General features: G+C 47.9%; 1 protein-coding gene across 6 annotated transcripts in view; it reads left to right on the top strand.

Annotated features, from left to right (window-relative positions):
* The window catches only part of ARHGEF39 (Rho guanine nucleotide exchange factor 39), a 121,427-nt gene that overhangs the window by 76,332 nt on the left and 23,682 nt on the right, over positions 1-21,413 (top strand). For 5 of the 6 annotated variants that reach the window (XR_014969044.1, XM_085627613.1, XM_085627611.1 and 2 more), the window contains exons 8-9: positions 8,633-8,761; positions 9,777-10,006. Coding sequence is in view for 5 of the 6 variants with exons in the window: in XM_085627613.1 (XP_085483739.1) it covers positions 8,633-8,761; positions 9,777-10,006 (359 nt within the window). In the remaining variant the exon portion in view is untranslated. The remainder of the gene's footprint in view (positions 1-8,632; positions 8,762-9,776; positions 10,007-21,413) is intronic. The other variant, XM_085627614.1, reaches the window with a different exon arrangement.

Below are 21,413 nucleotides of genomic sequence, written 5' to 3'. Positions count from 1 at the left end.
TCCAGGAGGGCCTCAGACGGAGGTGTGAGAACATTGCCTGTGCCCTGGGGCTGGATTAGATCCCCTGCATCATCACCTGTATCGTTAGGATTGGAAGAGTGAGAATTACCAGAATCTAAGTGAGCATCTGCGGTGTGTATGGGGTCAGAGAAAGACACCTTTCTCATCTTCGAGGGAGGACCATCCTAGGAAGGCAAGGTGAAGGATCCAGAAGACGCCTGGGACTGAGGCGCCTCAGCCACTCGCGTTTCAGAAGAGGGGTGTCGCTGTTCAGCAGATTGGGACCTGTGTCCCTGAGGCGCTTGAGATCCTTGTGTTGGATAAGGGGGTGACAGTTGAGTGACAGAATGCCCCCGCATGAATGCTGAAGCAGGGGCCTGCATGGCATCCGGCTCCGTAGCAGGTTCATCGCGGGCAGACTCCTGCCTAGCTAGAAGGCCCTTCCTGGCAGTGCCCCTCCACCGAGGAGTCAGCCCTTAGGCTCTGAATTTCGTGAGGGCTTTAAACAGCTAACCTTGTAAGACCTCCCTTATCGGTGCCTTTCATTTTTATTGAGGAGAAAACAGGAAAAAATGGATTAATTAAATATGAATATTATGTAAAATTATTTGTGTAGAAAGGCTGAAATATATAGAGAAGAATAAATTAAATCTTTGCGTCCTAAGGTGAAGGAATAGGAAGAGAGAACCTGCTCTGATGCACTCACTGCACCCCTGGAAGGAGAGGGTTACATTCCTCTAGTGATGGCCCCGCTCAGAGATGCAGATGTGGCCAGGAAGAGTTCCCACGCAGCTCTGCAGTGTCTCCGCAGCTCATCGGGCAGCAGGTCCCCAGCGCTGCGGAAGTATGGTATTTGTGGCAAACATGTGGGTTTCAGCGCAACTGAGAACTGGGGAAGTGAAAGGCTGAATAAAGCAGAATAAGGCTGCCGGGTGAAGCGGTGCGCAGAGCTCCATCGTCCCACGGATAAAGACCGCTGAGCGAACCCGCGGGCCCCATGCGGAGTCCCGCGGCCCCTGGGAGTCCCGCGGAGCCCCGTGGGGCCCATGCGGAGCCCCGCGGCCCCTGAGAGTCCCACGGAGCCCCGCGGGCCCCATGCGGAGCCCCGCGGCCCCTGAGAGTCCCACGGAGCCCCGCGGGCCCCATGCAGAGTCCCGCGGAGCCCCGCGGCCCCTGGGAGTCCCGCGGAGCCCCACGGCCCCTGGGAGCCCCGCGGCCCCTGGGAGTCCCGCGGAGCCCCACGGCCCCTGGGAGTCCCGCGGAGCCCCACGGCCCCTGGGAGTCCCGCGGCCCCTGATAGCCCCGCGGCCCCTGGGAGTCCCGCAGAGCCCCGCGGGGCCCATGCCGGAGTCGGCCCTTGGAGTCCCCCCCACGACCCCTGCTGAGTCACAACAAGGTTCACAACACGGTGCATATTAACAATAAACGGTCACATGAAATAAAATAAATGTATGCTTATCTCTGCTAGAGCAGCAAAGAGGAGGAGGGTCGCTGCTCAGAAGATTGCTGCTCAGCAGGGATAATTATACCAGAGACTGTTCACTGATTGGTGGATTGCACGTGAAGTCACAGCTGATCTAGACAGCTGACCTTTCATATGTTTGCTTCTAATTTTCCTCCATGTTATGTTATCTTTAGCTTTGCTGCTGGAGCTACAAGTAAAGAAGTTGAGTCATAACTGAGCCTCCGGCCTTACATCTGTGTCCGCCCTTTCTCTTAGCACCAGGGGTCACAGCGAGCTAACCCATTCTGGTGTAATGCATCGGAGGCAGGGTGTGGGACGTGTCTGTCAGCATGCCCCTCAAGCCTGCTTAAGGGAAGCCTTGATGCCAGGCCCAGTGCAGGGGCTGTCCACCTGTGGCATTTTTTGACTGTGCTGCAGCCCCACCTGGGCCATAAACACATGCAGCCCGGGTTCGGGTGAGGGGGTCAGACAGGTTGCTGTCCCCCTTGGACTGAAGGTAGGTGCAATAACTTTGCGGTTCTAAACTAAACGAAGATGCGACCAGGGGCCCACAGGACACACGAGTCCTCCGGAGTTCACTCTTGTGCAGTCTGCTCTCACTCGGTGTCTCAGCCACAGAGGCTGTGCTGACCCTCTCCTGCAAGGCCAGGCATCGCCTTTCCCCTTTCAGCAGGCAGGCCTCTCGTACTTCAGTGGAAAGGTCAGACTTCAAGTGACGTCCTCTTCCCCTGAGAGACTGGCTCTCAGGCAGGCATCAGCGTGAGTTGCTTCGCAGTCCTTTGAGTTCTCTGCGGAGCATTCCCAGCCCTGGTCAGAGAACTTGGAACTGGAATAAAGTGAGATGGTTTGAGTGCCACACATATACACAAATTCCAGACGTTCTATGTGAATTCTTTGTCTCAAGTCATAGTAGTGGTTTGGGGGGTGTTCTTTCAAATGTCCTCCTTGGTGTAGAGGGATGCTGAGTGCAGGTAGCACTGAGGCTTTCTCCAAACTGGAGCACAAACCACAGAGGCACAAAGAGGTGTCAGGGTTCTGCACTTGACGGTCATCAGCCTGACCAATGTGGTATTCAATGATAGACACAGAGGTGGACCTCAGTGGAAGCACTCTATCCAGCTACAGGAATGCAGGCAACACACTTCCACTGTCTGGGAGAACATTCTCGTCCTCCATCTTATGCTAGGCCGGGGGCTTTCGAAATGGATCCCTTTGGCCTCCATCACTCAAGGTCACTCATTCACAGGTTAACACAGCGTCTCTCTAGCTCACCCACTCCCGCACACACTCCCGCACACACTCCCGCACACACTCCCGCACTCACTCCCGCACTCACTCCCGCACTCACTCCCGCACTCACTCCCGCACTCACTCCCGCACTCAGTCCCGCACTCAGTCCCGCACTCAGTCCCGCACTCAGTCCCGCACTCAGTCCCGCACTCAGTCCCGCACTCAGTCCCGCACTCAGTCCCGCACTCAGTCCCGCACTCCGTCCCGCACTCAGTCCCGCACTCAGTCCCACACTCAGTCCCACACTCAGTACCACACTCAGTACCTCACACACTCTCTCCCTCCCTCACTCGCACACCATGCACATACAAGCTCAGTAGCTCTTACACCCAGTGCCTGGTCTCGCCGTTGATATCCTCATTAACGCGGTGGCGCCATGACAGCTATATGCACTGTAACCAGGCCCACAAGGATGACAGGCTTGGAAGGCCCCTCCAGGTACCAGGACAGGTCCTGGACCTCCCTGGACAGGGCTAGGTCTCTGTTGGCATGCTTGGATTAGGGAGGCAGCGTGGTCCTACTGTTGGCATACACGATGCACACACCGTTGGGTACTGGGGCGCTGAATACACCCATGTACTCTGCAGCGGACCCGTTTGTCCCATCATCAGTTCTACCTATGTAACTTCGATGGTTGTAGAACTTTAAACATCGACGAAACTACGCCGAGTGCGGCCTCGAACACTGTCCAAAGCGCACAAGAAGGCAGTGAATTGAACACGTCAGCCATCTCCAGCCTCCTTCGCTGTTGGGGGCCTCCTAGTGCCTGCACTCGCCTCGCTCTTTGCGAGTTTCATCTCCAGCCTCCTTCGGCTGTTGGGGGCCTCCTAGTGCCTGCACTCGCCTCGCTCTTTGCTCTTTGTGAGTTTCATCTCCAGCCTCCTTCGCTGTTGAGGCCTCCTAGTGCCTGCACTGGCCTCGCTCTTTGCGAGTTTCATCTCCAGCCTCCTTCGCTGTTGAGGCCTCCTAGTGCCTGCACTGGCCTCGCTCTTTGCGAGTTTCATCTCCAGCCTCCTTCGCTGTTGGGGGCCTCCTAGTGCCTGCACTGGCCTCGCTCTTTGCGAGAGTTTCATCTCCAGCCTCCTTCGGTTGTTGGGGGCCTCCTAGTGCCTGCACTCGCCTCGCTCTTTGTGAGTTTCATCTTCAGCCTCCTTCGCTGTTGGGGGCCTCCTAGTGCCTGCACTCGCCTCGCTCTTTGCTCTTTGTGAGTTTCATCTCCAGCCTCCTTCGCTGTTGGGAGCCTCCTAGTGCCTGCACTCGCCTCGCTCTTTGCGAGAGTTTCATCTCCAGCCTCCTTCGCTGTTGGGGGCCTCCTAGTGCCTGCACTGGCCTCGCTCTTTGCGAGTTTCATCTCCAGCCTCCTTCGCTGTTGGGGGCCTCCTAGTGCCTGCACTGGCCTCGCTCTTTGCTCTTTGTGAGTTTCATCTCCAGCCTCCTTCGGCTGTTGGGGGCCTCCTAGTGCCTGCACTTGCCTCGCTCTTTGCTCTTTGCGAGTTTCAGCTCCAGCCTCCTTCGGCTGTTGGGAGCCTCCTAGTGCCTGCACTCGCCTCGCTCTTTGCGAGAGTTTCATCTCCAGCCTCCTTCGCTGTTGGGAGCCTCCTAGTGCCTGCACTGGCCTCGCTCTTTGCTCTTTGTGAGTTTCATCTCCAGCCTCCTTCGCTGTTGAGGCCTCCTAGTGCCTGCACTGGCCTCGCTCTTTGCGAGTTTCATCTCCAGCCTCCTTCGCTGTTGGGGGCCTCCTAGTGCCTGCACTCGCCTCGCTCTTTGCGAGTTTCATCTCCAGCCTCCTTCGCTGTTGAGGCCTCCTAGTGCCTGCACTGGCCTCGCTCTTTGCGAGTTTCATCTCCAGCCTCCTTCGCTGTTGGGGGCCTCCTAGTGCCTGCACTGGCCTCGCTCTTTATGAGAGTTTCATCTTCAGCCTCTTCGGCTGTTGGGGGCCTCCTAGTGCCTGCACTGGCCTCGCTCTTTATGAGAGTTTCATCTTCAGCCTCTTCGGCTGTTGGGGGCCTCCTAGTGCCTGCACTCGCCTCGCTCTTTATGAGAGTTTCATCTTCAGCCTCTTCGGCTGTTGGGGGCCTCCTAGTGCCTGCACTGGCCTCGCTCTTTGCGAGTTTCATCTCCAGCCTCCTTCGCTGTTGGGGGCCTCCTAGTGCCTGCACTTGCCTCGCTCTTTGCTCTTTGTGAGTTTCATCTCCAGCCTCCTTCGGTTGTTGGGGGCCTCCTAGTGCCTGCACTTGCCTCGCTCTTTGCGAGTTTCATCTCCAGCCTCCTTCGCTGTTGGGGGCCTCCTAGTGCCTGCACTGGCCTCGCTCTTGGCTCTTTGTGAGAGTTTCCATCTGGTCTAGATCGGGCGCCGGGTACTTTACCTCCCAACACCGTCAAATGAGCCCCTTCCGATCCGTCGCTCCTAGATGTCCCCTGCTCCATCGTTGTGTCTTTGCAATAGTCTCTTTAGCCCTGCTGTAAACCCTCCTATGCAGCCGGCTCCCCTCAGTGAGGGCTCGGCTCTCATATCCTGCTTCGTACTATTGAGGGCCACAGGGGGGTCTCCGCTGCAGCCACTGTGGTAGGAGGGGGCTCCTAGAACAAACACGTGTTTCCAAAGCAAGAAAACGACCCGGGACACACAAGTGTCCAAGTGTGGACCGTGAGGTCTCCGAGATCCTAATAATTGTAGCTGAGGCCTCTTTAGGGGAACTCTCGGTAAGAGGGCGCAGAGGATGCGCCAGGACTTCCGGACTATTGGCGTCTGTCAGTGTCAGTGACATCTGAGGGGCGCAGCCCCCCACTGCGGTGACCTCCTGAGGATCTCCAGTAATTTCGGCAAGCCCACCCTCAAACGGATGAAGCCTTCCTCAAGTCAAAACTTGTGTGTTCCTTTAGTCCATAATAGAATGCTTAGGCCGCCGCTGGTGAAGTGAATCCTAAGGCGAACCATTGATTGGGCCACTGCATGAACAGTGCGTATTTAGGGCCAGGGTTAACGATCCTCAGGCCTGTGAGTGAGAGTGACAGAGAAAGGGAGATGGAGAGGGAGAAGGGGAGAGAGACCGAGAGAGAGAGAGAGAAGACCGAGAGAGAGAGAGAGAAGACCGAGAGAGAGAGAGAGAAGACCGAGAGAGAGAGAGAGAAGACCGAGAGAGAGAGAGAGAAGACCGAGAGAGAGAGAGAGAGAGAGAGAAGACCGAGAGAGAGAGAGAGAAGACCGAGAGAGAGAGAGAGAAGACCGAGAGAGAGAGAGAGAGAGACCGAGAGAGAGAGACGGAGAGAGAGAGAGAGAGACGGGGGGAGAGAGAGAGAGAGAGACGGGGGGAGAGAGAGAGAGAGAGACGGGGGGAGAGAGAGAGAGAGACGGGGGGAGAGAGAGAGAGAGACGGGGGGAGAGAGAGAGAGAGACGGGGGGAGAGAGAGAGAGAGACCGAGAGAGAGAGAGAGACCGAGAGAAAGAGAGAGACCGAGAGAGAGAGAGAGACCGAGAGAGAGAGACGGAGAGAGAGAGAGACGGAGAGAGAGAGAGACGGAGAGAGAGAGAGACAGAGAGGAAGGGAGAGACCGAGAGGGAGAGAGAGAGAGAGAGACCGAGAGAGAGAGACCGAGAGAGAGAGACCGAGAAAGAGAGAGAGACCGAGAAAGAGAGAGAGACCGAGAGGGAGAGAGAGAGAGAGACAGGGGGAGAGAGAGAGACAGGGGGAGAGAGAGAGACAGGGGGAGAGAGAGAGACAGGGGGAGAGAGAGAGACAGGGGGAGAGAGAGAGACAGGGGGAGAGAGAGAGACAGGGGGAGAGAGAGAGACAGGGGGAGAGAGACAGGGGGAGAGAGAGAGACAGGGGGAGAGAGAGAGACAGGGGGAGAGAGAGAGACAGGGGGAGAGAGAGAGACAGGGGGAGAGAGAGAGACGGGGGGAGAGAGAGAAACGGGGGGAGAGAGAGAAACGGGGGGAGAGAGAGAGACGGGGGGAGAGAGAGAGACGGGGGGAGAGAGAGAGACGGGGGGAGAGAGAGAGACGGGGGGAGAGAGAGAGACGGGGGGAGAGAGAGAGACGGGGGGAGAGAGAGAGACGGGGGGAGAGAGAGAGACGGGGGGAGAGAGAGAGACGGGGGGAGAGAGAGAGACGGGGGGAGAGAGAGAGACGGGGGGAGAGAGAGAGACGGGGGGAGAGAGAGAGACGGGGGGAGAGAGAGAGAGACAGACGGAGAGAGAGAGAGACAGACGGAGAGAGAGAGAGACAGACGGAGAGAGAGACAGACGGAGAGAGAGACAGACGGAGAGAGAGACAGACGGAGAGAGAGACAGACGGAGAGAGAGACAGACGGAGAGAGAGACAGACGGAGAGAGAGACAGACGGAGAGAGAGAGACAGACGGAGAGAGAGAGACAGACTGAGAGAGAGACAGACGGAGAGAGAGACAGACGGAGAGAGAGACAGACGGAGAGAGAGACAGACGGAGAGAGAGACAGACGGAGAGAGAGACAGACGGAGAGAGAGACAGACGGAGAGAGAGACAGACGGAGAGAGAGACAGACGGAGAGAGAGACAGACGGAGAGAGAGACAGACGGAGAGAGAGACAGACTGAGAGAGAGACAGACTGAGAGAGAGACAGACTGAGAGAGAGACAGACTGAGAGAGAGACAGACTGAGAGAGAGACAGACTGAGAGAGAGAGAGACTGAGAGAGAGAGAGACTGAGAGAGAGAGAGACTGAGAGAGAGAGAGACTGAGAGAGAGAGAGACTGAGAGAGAGAGAGACTGAGAGAGAGAGAGACTGAGAGAGAGAGAGACTGAGAGAGAGAGAGACTGAGAGAGAGAGAGACTGAGAGAGAGAGAGACTGAGAGAGAGAGAGACCGAGAGAGAGACAGACCGAGAGAGAGACAGACCGAGAGAGAGACAGACCGAGAGAGAGACAGACCGAGAGAGAGACAGACCGAGAGAGAGACAGACCGAGAGAGAGACAGACCGAGAGAGAGACAGACCGAGAGGGAGACAGACGGAGAGGGAGACAGACGGAGAGGGAGACAGACGGAGAGGGAGACAGACGGAGAGGGAGAGACACGGAGAGGGAGAGACACGGAGAGGGAGAGACACGGAGAGGGAGAGACACGGAGAGGGAGAGACACGGAGAGGGAGAGACACGGAGAGGGAGAGACACGGAGAGGGAGAGACACGGAGAGGGAGAGACACGGAGAGGGAGAGACACGGAGAGGGAGAGACACGGCGAGGGAGAGACACGGCGAGGGAGACAGAGACGGAGAGACAGACAGAGACGGAGAGACAGACAGAGACGGAGAGACAGACAGAGACGGAGAGACAGACAGAGACGGAGAGACAGACAGAGACGGAGAGACAGACAGAGACGGAGAGACAGACAGAGACGGAGAGACAGACAGAGACGGAGAGACAGACAGAGACGGAGAGACAGACAGAGACGGAGAGACAGACAGAGACGGAGAGACAGACAGAGACGGAGAGACAGACAGAGACGGAGAGACAGACAGAGACGGAGAGACAGACAGAGACGGAGAGACAGACAGAGACGGAGAGACAGACAGAGACGGAGAGACAGACAGAGACGGAGAGACAGACGGAGAGACAGACGGAGAGACAGACGGAGAGACAGACGGAGAGACAGACGGAGAGACAGACGGAGAGACGGAGAGACAGACAGAGACGGAGAGACAGACAGAGACGGAGAGACAGACAGAGACGGAGAGACAGACAGAGACGGAGAGACAGACTGGCAGAGAGAGGGGGAGAGCGAGAGAGACAGAGAGAGAAGAGATTTTTTTTTTCCTGGGTCTGGCTTCACCCAGAGCAGTAGGTGAAGCACTTACTTATGCCATCGGGCATCTTTTATGCATCAGCTCTGCTCTCTGTCGTAGGGGCGGTAAAGGCGGTGTCGGAGGTCGCGCAGTACATCCAAGACAACGCACGCAGCCATGAGAACTATCTGCAGGTGGTGAGGGTGCAAAAGCTGCTGAAGGGACGCAAGACGAAGGTGCTGGTGCCAGGTGAGTCTGGGTACAGAAGCTAATGTACCATTATAAAGCGACAGTGGGAGGGGAGTCCTAGAGGGAGGGGTCGTAGTGACCGGTGCCCCGATAAACCCATTGTTGGCAGCTGCCTAGCTGCACCTTCATGAACAGCCACAGGAGGGGGCCAGATTGCAACATATAGGCTAAAAATAATATTGGTGCTAGGGGAAAGCAGATGCAGAAACTGCAAAATATCATTTTTCCTGGTGTTCCTAAATCCTTCCTCTGACCTGGAGGTGGCTGTGGGGGCAGAGGATGGGGGTCGAGTCTGATTGAATCAGTTGCTCATAGATATTCCAAAATATGTGTTTGTAGAGTAGGGACAGTGTCCAGCTAATGACAGTCCTTTAAGGGCTGGAGGGTCTTTAAGGAGTTCATTGGGGCCATAGGGCTGACAATATTAATCGCCCCTCCTGGTTCGAAGTTGGGGTGCTCGCAGATTTGCACCCAGGACCCTGTGGTACTCCTCTGAGGTATCAACTCAGTAACCGAATCGAGCCAGGTGGCTTTTTCATTCCCTATTGTAGATCTTTCACCACAGTGTGAACATCTAGACTGAAGAACAAAAAAAAATGGTTTTTTGTTTTCTAACCACTGACCTTATGGGAAAAGTAATGGTTTTGGAACCTGTAGGTGACCTAATAGAGACCGAGCCCTGATGAATGCCCGGACCGGTGAGGCGGTAAGTACATGGGCAGACAAAGACCCTCGGGCACCCTGGCTTTATCGATGCCACTGGTCCCAGTTTGCCCAACCTCCTTACCAAGATTACTAAAAACACAACCCCGTAAAGACCTCCGATTGTGAAAACTGGAGAGAAGCCCTTGCACAGGCTTCCTTTCAAACTTCAGCCATTCCTGGAGCCAAGCTGGGCCGCGTCTCCATTACCTTTACTTCTGGAGGATCAGTTGTGGAGTTTGTCGGCTCTACATTGCGGGGTGATTTATTCGGGTACATATCAGAGGGGTAACTCCAGATTCTCTGTCCACAGGTCGGGTATACATCCGAGAGGGCTGGCTCACCGCTGTTCCCCATAAGGGTGAAGAGGTGAAACAGAAGATGTTTTTCCTCTTCTCAGACATCCTACTAATGACAAAACCCTGCCATCCGCTGCACCCCATGAATTCGGACAAGTTCTGCTGCCAGTCCTTGTACCCGCTGGAGGAGTGCAGTGTGGAGAAGGTGTTTGGGCACACCAGGAGCCAGGGCGGCCTCATCAGCGTGAGTATCCTGTGCCAGTCCATGGCGGCTATTGTCATGGGGTGTTTAATTTCATTGTTTCTCGCATGGTTTAATTTCATAAACGCACAGGACTCCAGTTTGCACTGGACCGTTCGTCTTGTGAACATTGCATAAAGAACACTGCAAAGTAATGTACAATTCAATCAGGAATACAGCTCAGCATGGGTGTAGAACGTAGAGTCGCAGCGCCTCGAAGAGGTGTGCTTCTGATGGATGCTTCTACACACAGACTCCTCATCCTATGAGTGTGTCGTGTGTCTTCTTTTTAAACCCCAACCCCAAGGCAGGTGCCTTAATTTTTGTAACAAGTGATTCAGTTAAGGGTCTATTTGCCCCTTTTTTGGCAAATAGTCTTAGCAAGCTTTGCAGACATATCCGTGTGCCTTTAGCCTCTGGTCCTGGCTAAACTGGCCATGCAGGAGACATTCCTTTCCCTGCAGTTAGCGTCCAAGGAAACCTGGAAATGAAATTGAGGGATTTCTTAGGAATAGGACATGGGGTGCCTTGACTGTCCCGCCTGGAAGCTTGCTTTGTTCATTGGTTAATCACAAGAGTTACTAGAACTGTTGACTAAGATTTTTGGGGGCGACTGTTACAACATGGTTCCTGAGGTTCCTGGACAATCTGGGGCTACTGGGCTCCAGTTGTAGATGTTCACCTCTGAAGTTATCCAGAGCCACGGTGTTATTGCACCTCACATTGAATAACCAAGTACACCCTTGAAAGTGTCTCGGGTAATAAGTCTTCGCATTGCAAGCCCAACTCAAGTGCAGTGTTCTGTGAAGATGTGGTAAGAGCTCGGGTTATATCCTGTAAGAGTGGCTCATGCTTCAGGGATTCTTGTGGAGAGAATGCTGCAGTAACCTGTGAAGATCTGGTAAGAGCTCGGGTTATATCCTGTAAGAGTGGCTCATGCTTCAGGGATTCTTGTGGAGAATGCTGCAGTAACCTGTGCAGATCTGGTAAGAGCTCGGGTTATATCCTGTAAGAGTGGCTCATGCTTCAGGGATTCTTGTGGAGAATGCTGCAGTAACCTGTGAAGATCTGGTAAGAGCTCGGGTTATATCCTGTAAGAGTGGCTCATGCTTCAGGGATTCTTGTGGAGAATGCTGCAGTAACCTGTGCAGATCTGGTAAGAGCTCGGGTTATATCCTGTAAGAGTCGCTCAGGCTTCAGGGATTCTTGTGGAGAGAATGCTGCAGTAACCTGTGAAGATCTGGTAAGAACTCGGTTATATCCTGTAAGAGTGGCTCATGCTTCAGGGATTCTTGTGGAGAATGCTGCAGTAACCTGTGCAGATCTGGTGTGAGCTCGGGTTATATCCTGTAAGAGTGGCTCATGCTTCATGGATTCTTGTGGAGAATGCCGCAGTAACCTGTGAAGATCTGGTGTGAGCTCGGGTTATATCCTGTAAGAGTGGCTCATGCTTCAGGGATTCTTGTGGAGAATGCTGCAGTAACCGGTGAAGATCTGGTGTGAGCTTAGAGTCTGTAAGAGTCACAGTCTGCACAATAATGTAAGCTCCTATGGCTAAGGCCAGTCAGTGCTTTACTCTAGAACCAATAATCTTTTCATGCATGCAAGGAAAATATTTTATACATGTATCTTATACAAACCATGAAAACAAGATGGCACCTCTGGGCCAGGGTCCTGACCCCACATAGTAATATAGTTCCTAAGAGCAGGGCATCAACAAAGTCTGTTAACATTGAAGTGTACAGACTGTACATACCTAGCGGTCTTGCGGCAGTTGGGTTGTGCACACTGCGGTGGTTTTGGTGTTGATAGAGATCAGGGTATCTAAAATATGCCCACTACCACGGATAGAGTAATCACACAGTTACACGCACATACATTCATCATACGCTTGGGCCCATTTCACTAACATACGCTCAAATACTCTACCAGCAATAAACCTGTGGGAAGAAAACACCTAAACACCCTGCATCAATATCAGGTCGATCGGATCTGGTTTAGTGACTGTCCTAATCAATAACATAATCTACACAACATATACAATAATGATCAAAAATATAAACCCAATAATTGACAAGAAAGGAAATTCAACACCATGTTTAAAATTATATTGCTTTATCTAAAATTAGTCAAAGTTAAATCAATCAGAATAAATCATTTCTCATAATTACCTATTCTAACTAAGTGTCAGAACGGGTCAGGACAAGTCTCTCGGTAAAGTCTCTCAAGACGAAGTCCTCAGCATCGATCCTCAGCAACGCAGCTTCACGCAGCAAAGGTAAAACGGCAAGTGGCAAAAGGGTGGCAAGATCCCTCCCTAAGCTAACAGTTTTTATAATGAAAAATACAATGGAAAGACTCATCAAGTTTGAAAAAAAACACTAAATCACTGAGCAGAGCGAGAAGGAAAGGATGCAACATTGCAACATTTGTGAACCTCCGCTCAGAAAAAATACACATAGCGAAGACTACGGAACAGGATCCAAGAAAATAAAACATGTAACACATTTAATCCGGCTTCTCCTCGGCCATCGAGCCACAGTTCAGAGTTTTCCTCTACGGCTCCTTTGTCTCTCGAGATTGCCAAGGACACTTTCACTTTTCTTGGAGAACACCCAAAACTGCTGCTGTCCTCATGGAAAGTTTCATAGAAGGACCATGGTCAGTCACCCTCAAGACTATTTCCAGCAGGGGTCTCCCTCGTCACGTCTTTCACATATTCACTCGAGGCCAGGCTTCAAAATTAGCCATCATGGATTAGGCCTCCATAGGCCACAATAGACCATCTCAATTAAAAGAAATAAAAACAACGTTACTACAGCATAATGATTAAACAGTGTTAACCCCACTAATACCCTTATGTGTATGCATTTATCTAGCTTTTGCGACATAAAAAAGCATTAATTCAGACAGCGTTTTGTGCTTAAAATAAACAGCACACAGCAACGTTTAAACATGAAAACTTGCACGTTATTTTTTAGAAAACAAAAACAGCACACACATGCTAACCCTTGTGTAACTTTCTCTTATGTTAAGACAAACGAATTGATTAATAAAATACACACTTGCACAAGACAAATAATTAATTTGTTATTTATTAATATTTAATAAAACGCATAGACATACTAGAGCTTCAAAAGCCCCTGAATTTTCATAAATGTAAACTCTGCTCCAGCAATCCCCCCTTTGGTGATTTTATCACCAAATAAACCCAAAAAAAAAATTAGTGAAAATTTAGTCCAATTTTAGGAGAAATCAGAAATGTCTTTTCCCCTTACACAACATTAAACACCAGTCACTCTTTCATCATCTCTCTTTGTCTCTAAATAAACACTCTCCCTCAATTCTTCTAGTTCAATTTCTTGAGGTTCTCTTTTCAACTTCTTATTTTTCTTTCCCTTATTCAATTTCTTTTTCCCTCCCCTGTTTTTACAACACACACACACCAATCTTATTATTAATAAAGCCACAATTATACAAGACAAGGGAAACAATATTCTACCTATAATTGTACTACCTATTTTTGCAATAAAATCCTTAACAGCGATCATGTTATTAGCTATTTTAGTCCACAAACTCCCAGCTTCAAGTGGTACTAATTCTTCATGTAAATCAGTAATATTTTTGATATAGACCTTCAGGTCTTTACTTTCGTCAGGAATGTAAGTGCAACAATGTTGAACTTTCAATATTCCACAAACTCCACCCTCCTTGGCCAATAGAATATCAAGGGCAAGTCGATTTTGCATAGACATGGCACGTACGGCACTTAATTCCGTATTCACCAAAAGAAACCCTCCAGCGGTATTTGTCGATAAGCGATCAACCACTGTGGACAGTTTCCGAATTCCATAAGCATTCAAAGAAATTCCCACTGCTGGAATCAAAACCCCAAAAATATCACCCACTATTTCAGATCAAGTTTCTCTCTTAAAACGCATTAGTAAATTAATATGTTCTACATCTGTTATTTTATCTATATGAAAAATCTTTGGAAAAACCAGACCCACATAACACGTGCCATACCAATGGTCAGGCAACTTGTAATAAGCCTTATTCCCACAAACATAATATACTCCTGGAAAAATTGTATCTTCTCCACCTCTGAAACCCCAACCTGTTGCAATGAAGTATGTATCATGGCACTCACTAGTCCCGACAAAATATGTATCATATTGGGATTTCCTTCTTGTAATACAAAGTTTACCCTTCTGTGGTGCATCTAGAGCTAAAGTTGGACTAGCCCCATTCTTCAACTCTTTTCCCATCTCAATGTCCCAAATTGTCTCACTCACTTTATATTTTCCTGCTTTCTCATGCATGTTCAATCTCCTTTCTTCTACCATATCCAGGAAAGCTCTCTCCTCTTCTTTCAGACTGCAAGTTAAATTATTCTTAAAAATGTAATCTAATGTTAATCCTTTTTCTTCAATAAAAATCTCACCAAAAGTGTTAGCTTCTTTAGCTGGATTCAGCTCTTTGTTCATTGGCAAGTGCCCAAAAATACTATCTCTGTTAGACATCTTATAATCTACTTTCCCTAACAAATAAAAAACACTACTTAAAATACTACAGGAAATACCATATGTAGCTGGTAAATGATGATAAGTAACACCCTCTGAAACGGATGCAGGTAATTGCATACAGACGTAGCAATCCCTTACTTCCATTGTTTTCACATATTCATATAACAGTTTTGAAAAAACATTACTAGAAAAGTTATTAATTGACCTATCTTTGTGTATGTAAGTATTACTAATTCTAATTGGAACTACTTTTTGCGAATTCTTCTCAACATTTGTCACATTCTCTGTATGCATTTCAAACTCTACTTTAAAAGTAACCAATAAAACTAAAACACCCCATAGAAGCATTAATAATCCAGTACAGCAGCAGCACATTCTACACCACCTCTTAAAGAAGGCACATCTATTACTATTATTCTCTATGTTAGCCATTTTAGTTTAGCCTCTACTACTCCACTACTGTTTGAACTTCTTCAATTCTTCAGCTTTCAGTTTATCCAAATGATCTCTTCGTTCACTTGATCCAAGTGAATCCTTCTTTCACTCAGTTTGGATATTTGTCATTCTTCACTTCAATTTCTTCAACATCAAATTGTATCAGATCTCCAACATCAAAATCCTCAGTACTCGACTCTTCTCCAATGTCAGTCAAGAGTACTTTCAGAATTTCACCAGTATCTTCCTCAACCACTTCTCTCAAGACCACTTCCGGATTATCTCGAGTCACTGTTTCTTCTTCTCCTCCTTCAGACAGTGTCACATAAGACCATTCCGGTGATCTGTACTTTTGGTTGGGTCTTCTTACTCTTTTTATTTCCACTGGTTCGCTTGACTCCTTTGATTCTTCTCCTTCAGCTTTTGAACTTTGACTTGAAACTTCATTCACTTGTTCAGCTTTCGATGAATTTGCTCTTATTACTTTGTATCTCAGCCTCTTAACTCTGTTGTTAGGCCAACGGTCTCCTCTTAACACCTTTTTCGGCTTTGTTTCTTTATTACTCCTTTCTCCAATCCAAGTTCTCTTTCTCAGAACTCGACCTTCTGTTTGTTCATCTTCATCATCTGTTTCAAGTGCCTCTTGTTTCCGTTTCCCAGCAGTTTTATTCTTCTCCACAGATTTTTTCACCACTGTTTGAGACTTCCCTCCTCCTGTCCCTCCTCGGGTCTCCGACACGCAATCTTCTTGCTGTCTACTTGTCCCTTCACCTAGTTCCCTACACCTCCTCGGGGGTCTTCCGCAATCTGTCCCTCTCTATCTTCTTCTGACCCTACTTCTTCAAGTATAATCTCAAGTGGTTCTTCAATCTCCTCCTCTTCTGATTCAGGAGTAGTCTCTGTGTGATTTCTTTTTTCTTTTCTTTTTCCTTCACTGCTGTTTGAAACTTCAGGCTCTCTTACAGAATTCGATCTTCTCTCTGATACTCGCAGTGATTCTCTTGAAGCTCTCTCTGCTTCTTTTCTCACTGATTCCGTATCATCAGTATCTTCATCATCACTGGAATCTGACTCTTCAAAATACTCTTTACCAGTCCCTTCGTTTGGATTTGGAACTCTCAGAGTATGACTTGCATATACCCAGTGTTTCTCTCCAGCACACTTTACTGCAGTCGTTGTAGTCAGAATAACTTGTCTCGGCCTTCCCCACCTTGGAATCAAGCAATTTCTTCTCCTGTGAACTTTTATCCTCACCCAATCTCCTGGACTCAGATCATGGGCTTGCTTCTTCTCAAGTGTGGTAGCTTCTTCTCCAACCTGGTGAAACACAGAATGAACTGCGTCAGCCAGGCCTTTACAGTAATCCAAAATCATGTCATCAGTTATTGTCACCAACTTATTGACAGGCACGAATGCATGGCGCATAGCACGTCCCATGATTATTTCATGCGGGCTCAAACCAGTAGTTCTATCTGGAGTAGATCTCATCGTCATCAGAACTAAAGGCAAAACATCTGGCCATTTCATGCCAGTGGCTAAGCACATCTTTCCAATCCTATTCTTGATTGTGCCATTAATCTGCTCAACCACACCAGAAGCCTCTGGTCGGTATGCACAATGTAGCTTCTGCTGTATTTTCAATGCTTCACAAATCAAAGCCATGAGCTCATTTTGAAAGTGTCCACCTCTGTCAGACTCAACTGTTACTGGAAACCCGTACCTAGGAATCAACTCCCTCAACAGTAACTTTGCCACTGTTAATCCATCATTTCTTCTAGTCGGGTAAGCTTCCACCCACCTTGAAAACAAACAGACTACCACTAGAACATACCTCAGTCTGTTCACTTGGGGCATCTCAATGAAATCAATCTGCATTCTTGTAAAAGGACCTCCTTCTCTGCCTATTATTCCCAGACTCACCACTGTCTTTTTCCCAGTGTTAAATTGCTGACAAACTAAACACCTCTGACAGATACTCTCTGCAATTGTCCTGAACTTTGCATTGTACCAGGTCTGTTTAAACGACCTAACCATCGCGTCTCTCCCCAAATGTCCCTGGCCATGATACATCCTTGCCATTGACGACAAGATAGAGTTAGGCATCACTGGTCTGCCATCTCTGTAGACCCAAACATGGTCTGTTTCTCTTGGAGCACATCCTGCCTTAATCCAATCTTGTTTCTCTTCCTCTCCTGCCTCATCTTGTAACTGTTTCACTTCATCCCAGGTCTCTAGGACATTAGTAAACATCACAGAGAGTAAAGACATTTCCCCTTCTCTGTCCCTGTTGATGGATTGATTTGTCTTGGCACAATACTGTGCAACATCATTCGCATAACGGTTTCCAACCGTTATAAAATCCTCCCCCTGACCATGGGCAGCACATTTTACAACCGCTAACTCCTTAGGCAGCTGTATCGCCTCAAGCAATTTTCCAATCATTTCAGCATTCTTTATTGGAGTTCCACTCGATGTCAAGAAACCTCTTTGTAGCCAAAGTTGGCCAAAATCATGCACCACTCCAAATCCATACTGACTATCAGTCAACACAGTCGTCCTCAAATCTTTCCCAATTTCGCAAGCTTTTGTCAATGCTATTAATTCAGCAACTTGCGCAGATTTCACTCCTTTCAATGGTGATGCTTCCATGACCTCTGAAACTTTGCACACCGCATATGCTGCACATAGCACACCATCGTCATTCCTCAAGCATGATCCATCCACAAACAGCACATGGTCATTTTCTGGTAAGGGAATATCCCTTATGTCTGGTCTCGGTTTTGTACAGTACTCAAGCACATCCAAACAATCATGATCATCTTCCATCTTTATTCCCACATTTTCAATATCCGGCAAGAGTGTCGCTGGATTCACATTCACACATCTCTCAAGAGTCACATTTGATGCACCCAGTATCACTCTTTCATATTTAGTCAACCGACTATGTGACATGTACTGAGTTCTGCTTCTTGTCAAAAGAATTGCCACATTGTGAGGTACAAATACCCTTACAGGATATCCCATTATAATTCCCTCACTCTGTTCCAGACTCCTGCATGTTGCAGCCACAGATTTCAGACAACCTGGTAAACCCACAGCTACAGGGTCAAGTGTTGATGAGAAGTACGCAATAGGCCTTCTCAATTGTCCATGTTTCTGGATTAACACTGAAAGTGCACATCCATTTCTCTCACTGCAGTACAGCTCAAATTATTTCTCATAGTCAGGCATACCCAAAGCTGGAGCCTCACACATTTTACTTTTGAGCTCTTCAAATGCTGCCAATTGTTCTGCATCCAGATCTAATGGATCTGTCATTTCACTTTTCGTCAGCTTAATCAGTGGCTTTGCTATCAGAGAAAAATTAATTATCCACTGACGACAATAACCCACCATACCCAGGAACATTCTCACTTCTCTCTGGGTTTTTGGAGCTTTCATTTCTCTGATTATTCTGATCCTGTCAGTAGTCACTTTTCTCAGACCTTTTTCAATATTGTGTCCAAGATAATGAACCTCTTTCTTGCAAAATTGCAATTTAGCTGGAGATACCTTTAACCCTCCATCTGCCAGATGATTCAGTAAAGCTATGGTATCCACTTCACAAGCTTCACGTGTCTTTGATGCCACCAGTAGGTCATCAATGTACTGCACTAACACTGAGTTTTCGGGCATAATCAAACTCTCCAACGATTTCTTCAATAACTGATTGAATATCGAAGGACTCTCCGTATACCCCTGTGGGATTCGACACCATGCTAAGATACGCTGGCCAAACCTAAATGCAAAAATCGGCTGGCTGTCATGATGCAATGGAATTGAAAAGAACGCATGACACAAATCAATCACTGTATACCACTCAGCATCATGTGGAATTTGATACAGAATCACTGATGGATTTGGCACAATAGGACAACATGCCACCACAATTTGATTAACTTTTCTCAGATCCTGTACGATCCTAAATTTGCCATTGGGCTTTTTCAGTCCCATTATCGGCGAATTACATGGACTACTCAATAGTTCTCTTAGAACTCCCTGCTGAATCATTTTCTCAATTATAGGAGTTATTCCTTCAATTATTTCTGGTGTCATTTTGTACTGAGGAATGTTAGGATATGTAATTCCCTCTTTCACTGCAATTTTCACTGGATCTACATTATTCATCAATCCCACATCCTCTCCTGTAAAATCCCAAACTGCTCTTTTCACTGTGTCTCTCAGCTCTTGAGGCAAATCCTCCGGATTAAACACAGCAAATGCACCAATTAACTCACTTTCTCTATTTTCTAGAGTCATTCGGTAGAAAACATCATCATCTGGTTTTTCAAAAGCTATTCCATCTGTTGTACAAAAAATTGTGCAATTCATCTTACACAATAAGTCCCTACCTAACAGGTTCACTGGACTCGTGTCACAGACAATAAATCTGTGCATGTCTGAAAATTTCCCTATCTGTACTCTTACAGGTTCAGTAAGACGTGTTTTGATTTGTGTATTGGCTACACCAACTACTTGGATTGCTTCATCCGAGAGAGGAAGATTTCTAACATCTGTTGACCTGACAGTTGATCTTGTCGCACCTGTGTCTACCAAAAAAGTAACACTCTCCTCATTTATTTTCCCATCCACAAATGGTCCTGCCTGGTCTATTTCTAGAGTTGCACCAAGTATGCACTCTTCCTCCTCTCTTCGGCACCGTCAATAATCACCCTCAGACTCACTCCCTTCACTCTTTAACAAGTACTGCTGTACCTTGTTAGAACGTCTTGGTTTGTTTACCTGCTCATCATTGTAGAATCCTGAGTCCTGATTATATTTTTGTACCCCTCTATTCTGCGGCAAGGGCGGTTTTGGCTCTTGACTCTGCTGTCTCACAACTTTCTGTTGTTGCTGTTGATTATTCCCTTCATTCTGGTTCTGCACCTGTTGATTTAAAGGTTTATTCTCATTACTCACTAATGGTGGATTAGGACATTCAGATCTCCAATGTCCCAGCTGGCCACAGTTGTGACAAGGGAACTTTTTCTTTGCTTCCTCAAGACTTCCTTTCCCCTTTCCTGCATATCTGGGTCTATTTCCTGCATTATTTCCTGGATTATTCGCCTGTTCCACTAACTGTGCTTCCTGTCTTTCTGCAACTTTCACTTGTGCCCACATTGCTTTCTCTTTCAGCTTTCTTTGTTTTGCTTCAATTTCATCACTGAAGTATTTTGCATGTCTCAGAATCTCATCTACTTTTTTACTCTGCCAATCCACTGTGTTCACAAATTCTCTCACCAATTTCAGGTCTTAGGCCATATACAAATCTGTATACAAAGTGACTCAAATCTTTGTCACCCAGATGTTCATCTCCACTGAATTGTTTAAATGCCAGTATTAGCCTCTCGTAAAAAGCATGAACTGATTCTTTCGCTTCCTGTTGTGTTCGATCTATCTTTACCCAGTCCGTTTCTTTTGCAGGTACCTTACTCTTCAGGTATACCATCACCTGATCATACTTCCTCATTACCTCTGGATCTGGTGCCCCTGTTCTTGGGTCTCTTGGATATTCCTCAGTAGGCCAACTCACAACTATTTTACACTCAGTCCACAAGTCTGCTGGAACAATTATATCAAACAGACTATTCAGGTCAACCCACAGCACTTTTGACAATTTCACAAACCTATCTACCTGCCTATACCACTCGACGGGCTTTTCTCTCAATCGAGGGAAATCATTCGTAAATGATAAAATATCCTGTCTGGTCCATGGAACATGTACATATCCTCCTCCAGGTATTTCTCTCATAGGATAATTATCCACTGGTTTCTCTTTTTCTCTCACTGGAAATGCTGAATAAGTTGTTCTATCTACAGATTCCTTTCTTTTCTTATACCACCTATCCTTCCACTTTTCAACATCACCCCATCTTCGCAGTAATGCCACCATTTCTTTAATCTGTCCTGTTCTACCAGAAACATTCAAATTTTCGATATCTTTCTCTGTAAAATCCATCCTGTAAGTTCTTTGTAAAGCTTTCACTTTATCAATATCAACTCCTTGCTCATTTGCTATTGTTCTCAGTCTGTCATGTGTATTCCTTGCTCTCCAGGTAATACTTTTGCACATGAACAACAGCTCACCATCATGATGACTCTTCAGTATTTCTACTGGAACTGTTCCTGTCACAAGCTCTTCTATTTCTACACGTAACCTAGCCACATCAATAACTTGTGAATCCTTATCCTTTTTCTGAAGAACCTTCATCCAATCATTTAAATCATCAACTGTTATTTCAGCAGTTTTTCTCACTGGAACCACTCTTTTCTGCGGTTCTAAAATTGGCATCCCTGAACAACTAGGTTCACTAGTATCCAATAGTTCACTACATGTCATGTCTTGTTTGTCTCAGGTCACTTCTTTCTGCTCTTTTATCTGAATCTCCTGAAGGACCAACTGAATTTGT

Source organism: Triturus cristatus, chromosome 2_1 (genome assembly GCF_964204655.1).
Source record: "Triturus cristatus chromosome 2_1, aTriCri1.1, whole genome shotgun sequence".
NCBI lineage: Eukaryota > Metazoa > Chordata > Amphibia > Caudata > Salamandridae > Triturus > Triturus cristatus.
The sequence above is the reverse complement of the archived record's forward strand: the minus strand, read 5'-3'. Positions and strand labels throughout refer to the sequence as shown.